Raw genomic sequence first — 13030 nt, forward strand, 5'->3', positions numbered from 1 at the left:
ATTGACTACAAAAAGGCATTTGACTCTCTGCCACATGACTGGATAATCAAGTGCCTAGAAATAACAGGAGTCAGTAGAAACATCAGAAAATTTGTGCAAAGATCGATGGCACAATGGAAGACACAGTTGCAGATCAATGGTGAGAGACTGGGAGAGGTTAATATCAAGAGAGGAATATTTCAAGGAGATTCATTATCACCATTACTATTTGTCATTGCACTGTTTCCTCTGTCAACAATACTGAATAACTCAGGACATGGCTATCAAACATCAAAAACATCTGCCAGACTATCCCATCTCCTTTACATGGATGATCTGAAGCTGTATGGAAAAACATCATCTGAAATAGAATCGCTGCTCAACACTGTCCGTATATATAGCCAAGATATTGTAATGGAGTTTGGCTTGGACAAATGTGCCACACTTACTATCAAACAAGGAAAAATAGTGAAAACTGAAGGAATCAAGATGCCCCACGAAAATAACATTAAGAGTCTGGATGAGGAAGAGTACTACAAATACTTGGGTATCCTTCAAGCTGACAACATCAAGCACACTGAAGTCAAGAAAAAGATTAGAGGTGAATACATCAAGAGAGTGAAGAAGATCTTAAAATCCAAACTCAATGGAGGAAATACCATAAAGGCAATCAACACCTGGGCAATCCCAGTCATTAGGTACACAGCTGGAATAGTGGACTGGACTCAAGCAGAACTAAAAGCAATGGATAGGCAGACCAGAAAAATAATGACAATGAATCATGCCCTTCATCCACGCAGTGACATTGATAGACTTTATCTACCAAGGCAAATAGGTGGGCGTGGAATGCTACAAGTACATCAGATGGTTGAAGAAGAAAAAATGGCTTTGGAAGAATATCTGAAGAACAATGATGAAGATGCACTGAAATTAGTATATCAGGAAGGCTTACTAACTACTGGAGAGACCAAACTGGCCTACAAGAAAGACCAAATGAAGAACAGAATAGAGGCATGGGAAGACAAAGCACTACATGGCCAATACATGAAAAAAATAGCTGGGAAAGCAGATAATAATAAAACCTGGCAATGGCTAAGAGCAGGAAAATTGAAGAAAGAGACCGAGGGACTAATTCTGGCTGCACAAGACCAAGCCTTAAGGACAAATGCATACAAAGTCAAAATTGAGAAGACAGCAACAGACAGTAAGTGCCGCCTATGCAAAGAAGCTGAAGAAACAGTGGACCACCTGGTAAGCTGTTGCAAGAAGATTGCACAGACTGATTACAAGCAGCGGCATGACAAAGTAGCAACAATGGTGCATTGGAAGATCTGCAAAAAATATCATTTGCCTGTAAGCAAAAACTGGTGGGATCATAAAATAGAGAAAGTCATAGAAAATGATAAAATTAAACTGCTCTGGGACTTCAGAATTCAAACAGACAAGCACCTGCAACATAACACCCCAGACTTAACAATTGTCGATAAGAAAGACAAAAAAGTCTGGATAGTGGACGTGGCAGTGCCTGGAGATAGCAGAATAGAAGAGAAAGAACTGGAGAAGATAACAAAATACAAAGACCTACAAATAGAAATAGAAAGACTGTGGCAAAAGCAAGCAAGGGTAGTACCAATAGTCATAGGCTCCTTGGGTGCAATCCCAAAACAACTGGAGCACCACTTGAACACCATTGGCATTGACAAATTCGCTATTAGTCAATTGCAAAAGGCGGCCTTACTAGGAACTGCTTCCATCCTGCGACGATATCTGTAATACCATCAAACATCCACATCTGCCTATCCCAGGTCCTGGGTAAGGACTCGATAGGTAGACAAAATGCCAAATCCAGTCTGAACATCTGGCTGACTGTGCGATGATCGATAATAATAATAATAATAATAATAATAATAATAATAAGAAGAAGAAGAAGAAGAAGAAGAAGAGAAGAAGAAGAAGAAGAAGAAGAAGAAGAAAAGAAGAAGAAGAAGAAGAAGAAGAAGTTGGAAGGGACCTTGGAGGTCATCTAGTCCAACCCCCTGCTCAGGCAGGTAACCCTATATCATTTCGGACAAATGGCTGTCCAGTTTCTTCTTAAAAACTTCTAGTGTTGGAGCATTCACTGCTTCTGGAGGCAGGTTGTTCCACTGGCTAATTGTTCTAACTGTCAGGAAGTTTATCCTAGGTTGCTTCTCTCCTTTATTAGTTTCCATCCGTTGCTTCTTGTCCTGCCTTCAGGCGCTTTGGAAAATAGCTTGACTCCCTCTTCTCTGTGGCAGCCCCTGAGATATTGGAACACTGCTATCATGTCCCCACTCGTCCTTCTCTTCATTAAACTAGACATATCCAATTCCATCAACCTTTCCTTATATGTTTTAACCTCCAGTCCCCTAATCATCTTTGTTGCTCTTCTCTGTACTCTTTCTAGAGTCTCAACATCTTTTTTACATCGTGGTGACCAAAACTGGATGCAATATTCCAAGTGTGGCCTTACCAAGACATTGTAGAGTGGTATTAATACTTCGTGTGATTTTGATTCTATCCCTCTGTTAATGCAGCCTAGCACTGTGTTGGCTTTTTTGGCAGCTGCAGCACACTGCTGGCTCATATTTAAATGATTGTCCACTAGGACTCCGAAATCCCTCTCAAACTATTAATCAAGGTACCCCCTATACTATACCTATACATTTGGTTTTTCTTGCCTAAATCTAGAACCTTATTTTTTTCACCATTGAATTTCATTTTGTTAGATAGCGCCGAGTGTTCAAGTCTGTCCAGATCCTCCTGTATCCTAAGCCTGCCTTCTGGAGTGTTGGCTATTCCTGTCAGCTTGGTGTCGTCTGCAAATTTGATGAGTTCCCCATCTATCCCCTCATCCAAATCATTGATGAAGATGTTGAAGAGCACTGGGCCCTGAACAGAGCCCAGGGGCACCCCACTACACACTTCCTTCCATGTAGATGTGGTTCCATTGAGAACCACATGCTGAGTACGGCCGGTCAGCCAGCTACGGAGCCATCTGGTGTGATGCTGTCTAACCCGCATTTTTCTATTTATTTGTTGATTTGTTTATTAAGTTAAGACCAATTCCAGTGGTCTCTGGGTAGCTTACAAAACTAAACAAACTCCTCATAAAAACAGAAACATTAAATCAATAAAATACCTTGCTAAAAAAAAACCCACAAAACAAAACAGGGGCCATTAAACAGTGACAAAGATAGATCCCAGGTATGTGACCAGACCCAGGTTTTCAAAGCTTCCTTGAAGCTCAGGAGAGTGAGCTCCACCCTTATCTCTGGAGGGATGCTCTTGCAGAGGGTGGGCTGTATCTGAGCAGACACACTTCCTAGGTCCCACAAGATGACAATATTTAGTGGAACAGACCTGGAATTGCATACCACCCTGATGGAACATGTTGGATGGGCAGAAACTATTGGTTTCTCCAGTATCTAGGCCCTATGCCATTATGTTCAATATAAACCACTTTAAAAGAGATTTAAAATTAATTTATGTTGCATTTTCAATTAACATTATATTCTGGTAGGAAGAGATTCTGAGTTTCATTATATAAATTTCATTCTTGTTCTCAAACACTGGAAACAGCTAATACATTTGTTGTTGTTTTTCTACAGTCCCTATCTTGCATTGAGTTCAGGTGCATACTGTAGATTCTCAGAACTCCTTTGACCATTCAGACTTCTGCAGTACATCTTTTCTAATTGTAGAATAGACTCATTGCTTGAAGTATTTCATTGGCAGATTCAGTCCACAAAAGGGATTGTCATTAATGAGGGCTTATTTCTTTGATTATAAACAAGTTTTTAGTGTAGTTTTTCTTTCATCTTCCTGTTTTGCTACTTTACTTCATAAAAAAACTTCTAATTCCTAATTTTTATTAGTCCTTTGCTCTACCTATCTGGATTGCTTCTCCAAAAGTTACTTAATTTCACCTCTGGCCTACAAATTGCTCCATTATGGAGATCAACATCCAGTCCTAAAAAGAAAAAAAAAATCTTCAGGCTGGATTCTTAAAATGCTACTGGAGCGCCTTTGTTGCCTCATTAGAAAATTGGTATTGATTTTGGATTAACTTTTTGTACTTGTGGTAGATACCCTCTGAACATTAGCAAACTCACTTATGTGCAATATATGTTTCCATAAAAGTACATTATATATGCTGTAGATTAATGCACTAGTTGTTCTCTAATTTGTGGAATAACTATTTTTAATTCACAAGGACATTTATTTGTGCATACAAATTTAGAAACCATGGGGAATCATCAGCTTAACAGGCACTCACATTTACAACTTATAGAGAAGACAGGTGTTGAAGTACAAAATACTTGAAAATTCATTTTATAAGCAACAAGATGTTTTTCATTCTACAGAAAAGAAAAATGGCTTGATTTGTGTAACTGCGTCCTGCATGTGCTTATTTTTTTTATTGAAAAGTTTTATACAAGTTTTTAACAATATCCCCCCCCTAAAATAAGCCCCTCCCTCCATCCCCCCTCACTTCCCAGAGCTGGTACAGGGTTACAAATAAACAAACAAATTCTAAATAAACTTATCCAACTATACAAATAACAAAATCAATAATGTATTTTAACTCGAATACAAAACAAATTTAAGCAAATTATATATATATATATATATATATATGTATATATATATATATATATATGTGTGTGTGTGTGTGTGTGTGTGTGTGTGTGTGTGTGTGTGTGTAGGTCTTTGGTTGTTCGGGTTTTCTCCCGCGTAAAATTGGAAGTATCTTGGCGACGTTTCGACGAAGTCCCATTCGTCATCTTCAGGCTGGTGCTTTCACCTTCGTGCTTCGAGGAGCAAATCGAAGCACGAAGCTGAAAGCACCAGCCTGAAGATGACGAATGGGACTTCGTCGAAACGTCACCAACACACTTCCAATTTTACGCGGGAGAAAACCCGAACAACCAAAGACCTACATACAAACACCCGCGAAAACCTCAGAAAACATATATATATATAAAAGTAACAATATAAGCAATTCCAAATTAAAAAACTAAAAATTATTCATAATCTAAAAGGTTCTCAACCTTTTTAATGCCATGACCCCAATCGGTCGTAAGTCGAGGACTACTCAACTGGTGCAGCACCGTTTGCAGAATGTGACTTTTGGCGGGCCCACTTTTAAAAGCCAATAGAATTAGACTCTATTCAAAAGTCTATTCTATTGGCTTTCAAAAGCCAATAGAATAGACTAGCACAGCTAAGGAAAAGCCAATAGAATAGAGTAGCACAGCTAAGGAAAAGGGGGAAAAAATGGCGGACTGTGTTGTTTGGCGACCCCCGTGAAATGGTCGTTTGACCCCAAATGGGGTCCCGACCCACAGGTTGAGAACCACTGATCTAAATAATACTTTTTAATCCCATATCAACTCTATTTACTCTACATGTAATTTATCCATCTTCTCCACGCTGAGGTCTATATTTCTTTTAAACAACCATTCATCCATAATAAACACAAAATTTTCCGTCCAATATAACCCAACCAACAAATTTACATTCGATAAACTTGGCTATTTGCTTTTTTTTCCACCCCTAAGTAAATCTATTAATACCCTCCTGCTTAAGAAGTTTCAACAAACCATTCATCTTAATCACTAAAATTCTCACCAACAGAGATCATTAGAATTTAAATTCTTTTACACATTTACCCATAATACCTCATAATTATTTTATACACTTTAAAATTAAAAATTTTATATTATATATACTCCCAAATATTTAAACTTTTCCACTAAATCGTCACCTTCTATTATTCTTTTTCTTTACATCTACATACTACACAAATCATTCACTATTCCTTTAAAACATACTATTTTTTATTCTTTTTCTTTACATCTACGTATTACACAAATCATTCACTATTCCTTTAAAACATCTTCCATCTCAAAAAACTACTACAAAAGTTCATCATTTCCTTTTCTTTATTCCAACATCCGCCTTCTGCTGTTCTTTTACTTTACGTCTATAGGCTGCATGAGTCATTCTAGGTTTCTTTAAAAAATCTTCTGTCACGAGAGACTGCTGCAGAGGTTCAGCCTGTATGTCTCCTACATCCAATAACATAGCACTTTCAACTGGCTGCCCTTCCGACTTTTCTTCTGTAATCTCAGGTCGTAAAGATGATGGAGAGCCCACCTTCAAAACAGAAGTGTAAAAATCTTTCGCCTTTGAAATTGTGTTAAGTCTATGATATATTCCAATTCCAAATTAAAAAACTAAAAATTATTCATAATCTAAATCAGTGGTTCTCAATTCACCGCTATTCCAGCCAGTATCTCCCATCTGAACCGGACCTGTCATTTTTTGAGCTCATCAGCCAAAAAAGCAAAATCTTTTCTTTTTCTAAGAATTTTTGAAGGTATTTCTTTTTAAAATTATAACATCTTGAATTGCAATTTGAAATCTCTGTTTATAAAAAGCCTGTAAAATTTCATTACGAAGTGATCTTCTAGAAAAATAAATAACCACATCTCGTGGCAAATTCCTCTGCCTTGCAACCCTTGAATTAACCCTAAAAACTTTTTCCGTCTTTCTCAGTATTTCTTCAGGCTCAGCCCCCAAAATGAAAGCTATATCTTTTACCACCACTTGTCTCAAATCCTCCTGCGTGTTTTCCTCCATTCCCCTTATTCTTAAAGCAAATTCCATGTCTCTATATTGTAACATAGTAATTTCATCCAGTATTATTTTCGCCTTATTTTCTACTTTATCAATTCGATCTTCCAGTTTTTCAAAATTTTCCACAATACCATCAATACGATCATCCAGTTGATCTATATGACCAACAAACTTTTGAAACGCAGACGCAATGTCCTCTCTCAGTTCCCTAATTTCATTTTCAAGAAATTCCTCCATCTCTTCTTTAATCTGTCTTGCCTTATTTCCTAAGGCCTCCTGTAAATCTTTAAGTATAGATGCTGGTAACGATGGAGAAGGTGGTACTAACTTAAACTTAGCTTGCTGAGCTGTCTGCATTACCAGGAAGATCAAGGCTTTAGAAACAATAGAAGCTCCGAGACGCTTTGAAGCCATTTTATTTTTAAGACCACTTGTTAAAAAATCTGCTAAAATCTTATAAAATCAACAAATAACAAAAAGGGGGAGGAAAAAAGACAAAAGCCCCCTTAAAAGAAAAAAGAAGATTCTTGCATTTTATATAAATATAAAATCTGTTACATTGTTTCAAATAGAAGTTCCAGTCCTTTCACTCAAAGAATCAACATCTCAGCGCCATTTTTCACCACTCTTAATTAAAAAAAAAGGAAAAGATAAATTCTTTTCCAGAGTTAAAGTCTCAAAATAATCACCATTTTAATCTCGCCTGGTCAGCTCTGTCTGCTTTAAATTTTACTCACAAATTCATTTTAAGCACAAATGTGGAAGCAGCATCTAGCTTTGCCCTGGATAAAAATCAGGACAAAGGCATCCTGGAATGTGGAGGACATCTCAGACTCCATGGGATCTCTCACCCTCAGACCACCAAAAAGAAAGCTTTGGGGTCTTGGGGAGTTCTATCACTATCTGAGAAAAGCTCACCTCCTCCCCTTTGCCTGGGGAGAGAGGTTCCAAGCTGCGAGACAGCTGTTGCTCGCTGTCTCAGCTGGTTTTGACACATCCCAGGGCGGACGGCTGAAAAAAGCCGTCATTGGCGCGGCCGTCGCCACAGGAAGTCCCGTACTTATTTTTAATATCATGATTTAAAAATAGAAAAATAGAGAAGGACAAATGTTTATAAAATATTAAATGGAAGGAAGGCTAGGATTAGGCAAATTCGATCATAGGCAATAAAGCTAAAGTTTACAACTTTTTCCAGTTGCTGAAAAAAATTACTTTCAAGAGGCAAGTCTGTTGTCAAGAAGATATTAAAAGAGTGGGCTATTATGAAATATTCACACTATTTTTGAAGGAGAGGTAAAGGGATTTATAGGATGAAAAAATATTTTAATTAAATTAAAATTTGTAAAGCTGCCCGATTTATAGCAACTCTGAGTGGTATGCAATAGAAGAACAAAATTAATACCAACTATAAAACGAAGATAGTGAATCATGGAGAAGGATTAAAAAGCAGCACTCTCAACATGCAGCCAACCAGCCAATTAAAAGTTTGAAGGAAGAGCCAATTTTCAAGGGCGTATTTGAATGAGATGAGCCTAGGAGCATACAAATTTTTAGCAGGATATTACTGTTGTGTCCTGAGCCTGCAAAAGCAGACTCAGGACATTGCTATGGTCCCGGGCTGTTGCAAGCTGCCCGGGACCAGACTAAGCGGCACCAGCCTGAGCGCATGCGCAAGGCGCGAAAGCGCACCATTTTCTCTTGTAACCTTTTTGCCCGGGGATTCTATTTAATGTGAGAGAGGCCTGCAAGTCTCTGAGTTGTGTTGGAGTGAGCAGAAGAAGAATAAACAGTTGTTAGCTACAGAATGAGTGCTCTTCTTTCGCCATTAACTTGAGGACTTAACAATTACAATGCCATGTGCCACAAACAGAAAAGATGGGACTGTTTCTTTCTCTTTTTTTAATGTTTTATTACTTTTTAAGAATTACAATATTTAGTGCTTAGTAAACAACATATTGTCTGGGTTCAGATATTTAATATTAACTTCTTCAATATAAATCTGTTCAGTACTACAATTCAGTATTTTTTCCCTGATCCCTTTCTTCCCCATATTTTTTTTCCATTTTCCCTCATTACACAGTTACAGTTTTTGGTACTGTTGATGTATACAAAGTTAGATATAAGCATCTTCATCATATTTTACTGATATCATACAAATAACAATAATATCAATTCATAAATCAATAATATCAATTCATAAATCCATACCCTGTTTTTCGTGTTCTTATTAAGATTTGATTTCCCATCAGTATTTGAAATATCTTTGTCAGTTATAATTTTCTCAATATTAATTACATTTATATAGCTAACAGTTTTATTCATACCAATCCTCCTCTTATTTTCATATTCCCCATATCCAAAAAAAGAAAGATTTTTTTTATTTTAGTTCTAAATCATATCTTTCATTATAAAAGTCTAATTATATCTAAGGGTCATCCGTTCTTTTAATCTTATTTGAACAAGTATTTAAACATATAATGCCCCCTCTAAAAGGTCAAATCTTCTGTTTTTTAAAATCTGACTCTCGCTTTCTTTCTTTGCCAAGTAGCTTTCCAATCCAGGGCAATTAGATCGCCCAGGAATTTTCTTTCTATTTTTATTGAAATTGCTTGGCATAAGGAAGACAATGTAGTAGGATAGTTGGGGATAGGGGTGGAATTCTACCCATTTATATTCCTTAAGCAACTCCTAGTTTCTTTCTCCCTCAATTTTTCTTTCATTCCCTTTCTCCCAAGTTTTGACATTTCCCCTAATAGCTCTATATTCCATTTTTAAAATTTCCTTCCTTGCCATCAGATGTATTTTGCAAATGTAAGTGGTAAAGAGTCTTTTGCATTTTCATTGTTATGGCTAAGTCTTGCAAAACCGAAAGTTAAAGGTGGGACTGTTTCATTGATGGGATCCAAAACATGCCAAGTCTACAACACATAATGGCCATGAAAAGTTCTGAAGTTGATAACCCGTACTTTGAAATGCACCTGAAATGTACTAGTAACCAGTGTAGCTCACAAAGCAGCAATGTTACACAGTCACACTGTGGCATGGTCATAATTTCTTATGCCACTGCATTCTGCACAAGCTGCAGGCCAGCGCACCATTGAGAGCATTGCAATTGTCGATGTGCAAAGTAATGAAAGCATTAATAATTGTTTGGAGTGCCTTCAGATCTAAAATTGGGTGCAGGTGATACATACCATGAATCTGGGTGAAGGCCCTTCTGGCCACTACTGCCACCTACTTAAGTAGGCGCTGGGGGTCTAGGATAACCCCCAAATTGTATATCAGTCTCAATTAGGGAAGTGAGGCTTCAGTTACAAGTGGTCCAAGTACCCAAAGCCACTTGGTTGAGCTTGATTCTGTTCCTTCTTACCCAGCCACATGCTGGCCTGTATCAAAATTGCCCAGAATTATTGGATCCACCAACATCTTCTTAATGAGAGGGAAAAAAACCTCACATTCTTCAATGACTCCGCTGGATGGCAACATCTGTGCTGCTTGATGCAATTGCAAAGGGAAATTGCATCAAGTAGCACAGATGTTGCCATCCAGTGGAAACACTGGTTCAACAATAGTGAACCCAACCTTTGTTCCCTGAAGTCCAACTTAAGCAAAAAACCTCACATCTGGTAAACTCCAGAGCATAGCATCTGGAGCCAATAAAGCCTCCTTGATGGCAATCCACACTCCACCCTACTTTGGGCTTGCAGCTAGTGCCAAAATAAATGTGTTGAGCCTGGCAGAGATTTAGAATACATTTTATTTTGCAAAATGCTCTGGAGTCTGCCAAATTGGGGCTCACAGATTGACCACATACTCTAGAATCTCATGATTTTTTTAAAAGTTATTTTGGATACAATCCAGAATAATATTTGTCCAAAAAGAATGAATATTTTTTTAATAGTCAGTCTTTCCTAATACTGACATAATGGGTTCACACCATCATATTCCTATTGATAATTAACATGTCATATCTTGAGAGAAAAGTACTTAGCTATGCACGTCATTGAGGCCTCTGATCATTACCCTTCTTGTCTGTATTTGACATAAGTAGATTCACCCTCCTCAAGTCAGCTACTGATTTTAAAAACTCGTGGAGAAAAATGAGATGCCATTCCTGGATTTGATGAAATAGAAAGCATAACATATTTATTGCAATGCATTATTATACCCAGAGCAACTTATCAACTTGTTATGTTTAACAGGAAAATGGAAATAAGCAGAACTGCTACAAAGTGATGCAACTTAGCAAAAGAAAGGCTTCCATAATCAGTGGTATCACAGCACTAATCCAGCAAAACTAAAGGAACCATACACATTATGTTTTTCCCAGTGCAGGTAGCAGCATAGCACCTATGGCTAAAAAGGGGGAAAAATGATTTGAATCTTGATAATCTGTCCATTTGAAACACTGTCAACTTGTGCTCAAAGCTGCATGCCTATACTGTACATACTGTACCATAGCAGGTTTCTTTGACAACATCACTGCACAGAAACATTTTCTCAGTAGACCGATCATTTATATTAATATACTTCTTTATATTTTAGACTACGATTTGGTTCTAAAAGGATGCTTTTTTAATCAAGGAAGAGACAAACTGAACCTAACCTCAAATGTGTTCTCCAGCTAAAGTGAAGTTTTTTAACATCGAATAAATAATCCCCTTGCTATGGGTGTGCTAATTGTGGGAATTATAGCAGGCATAGAGGGGGAAATGAGTCCTTTTGTGTTTTTAATGAAAAATATATTCCAGAAGAGGAGTTTTATTTAGTTCTGCATCAGAAGGGAGGAATATATTATTCCAGTAATCTTATAATTATCAGCACTCATCCTCCTTCCTACCTGAAGCTATTTACGTTTTTAGTATGCTCCTTAATTTATTAGATTTCAAGAATGGATGATTTAACACTGATTTTTGTTTAAACTTTTAAATTGTTTTTTAGTATATGATGATGACTAGTTCATTGCAAAAGTGAGAAGAGCTAATGGTGTAGGATTTGAAAATACCCTATTGGGTATATTGAGTTCTTGTAATAAAATGTTTTTTTTAAGTAATGCTTTCATATTTTATAGGTGAAAAAATGAGTTCTAGAAGATGCATGCTTCAGATTACAATATTATAGAATTATAAATTTCTAATATAAATAGTGTATGTAAACCCTTGCACATATGTATAAAACCAAATTCATTGAAATAGGCTGATACTTCTTTTTCCTCCCTAGAATTTCTACAAAGAGATTGAAAGAGAAGAAATGTACATAAGGTTTGTAAATATGAACTTTAATTGGCATTATTTAAGAATAAATAAATACACAGTTTTACATATACACAATGGAGCATAAATAGATCCTTTATTCATATATCTGTAAATACCTAATGGAATTCTAAGTATTGATTAGAGTAGGATTGTGTGCAATATGGTTTCTATTATTATATCATTTAATTACATTTTAGACAGCATATTTAGAGGAGAAAGGTTTGCTTTCACCTCTTTTTCCTCAGCAGGTGTAATTTATTCATTTCTTCTTGTGCCATATCCATTATCGGACATTGGCGATCATGTTGGCAATCCTGTTTTTATCAGCAGCCACACGAAAAAGTGCTGCTGAGTTTTGTCCACACCAATCCCTTAGATTTTGAAGCCACGATGTTCTTCTTCTGCTTGGACCTCGTTTGCCTTCAATCTTTCCCTGGAGGATTAAATGGAGTATGCCGTATTTTTCTGGGTGTTGCATCACATGTCTGAAATATTCTAATTTTTGTTTTTTAATTGTTTTGATGATTTCCCTTGACTTTCCCAGGCGGCTTATCACCTCCTCATTTCTGATCTTGTCAACCCAGCTTATACGTAACAGCTGCCTGTAAATCCACATTTCAAATGCTTCTAGTCTCTTCAGGTGGCCTTCTGTCATTTAATTTTATTCATTTAGTTTTTCCAAATATTAACATTGATTTCTGACAGAGTTACTGTGTACCTTTGCTCCCAGCTCCACCCTCATCCTGCCACCTTGCTCTTTTAACACATCCCACTTCTTTTGAACTATCAACATGTGGTTAAGTTTTCTTTCTTCTAATGACTTTATGATGGGTATTTCTTTGCTACTTTCTGTTGTAGCAAGAGCTAATTTTTTAGCTGCTGGCCCTTTCATTTGTTTTTGTTTATCACTGATTTAATTTGTTTCTTAACAGGGAAAGGGAGTGTTAATTATCAACTACCTTTCTGCAGTGAGAAAAAGTGCTCATTGCTTTTTATTATTATTTTTATTATCACAACTGCATACTGGCATTCTCCAGTGGATATTAAAAACCTCTTTCCCCAGGTTATAATTGTAATTATCAAAAGATTTTAAAAGTACTATCTGATTATTTGCTTTTGAGTAACTATTTAAT

The 13030-nt window shown here is 36.8% G+C and overlaps 1 protein-coding gene across 3 annotated transcripts in view; it reads left to right on the top strand.

The window, feature by feature from the left end:
• DOCK1 (dedicator of cytokinesis 1) overlaps positions 1 to 13030 on the top strand; it is a 450137-nt gene that overhangs the window by 362390 nt on the left and 74717 nt on the right. For all 3 annotated transcript variants that reach the window (XM_039345121.1, XM_039344947.1, XM_039345028.1), the window contains one exon: positions 11863 to 11903. In XM_039345121.1, coding sequence (XP_039201055.1) covers positions 11863 to 11903 — 41 coding nt within the window. The remainder of the gene's footprint in view (positions 1 to 11862; positions 11904 to 13030) is intronic.

Source organism: Crotalus tigris, unplaced genomic scaffold (assembly GCF_016545835.1).
Source record: "Crotalus tigris isolate CLP2741 ecotype Arizona unplaced genomic scaffold, ASM1654583v1 scf7180000017536.10889498, whole genome shotgun sequence".
Classification (NCBI taxonomy): Eukaryota; Metazoa; Chordata; class Lepidosauria; order Squamata; family Viperidae; genus Crotalus; species Crotalus tigris.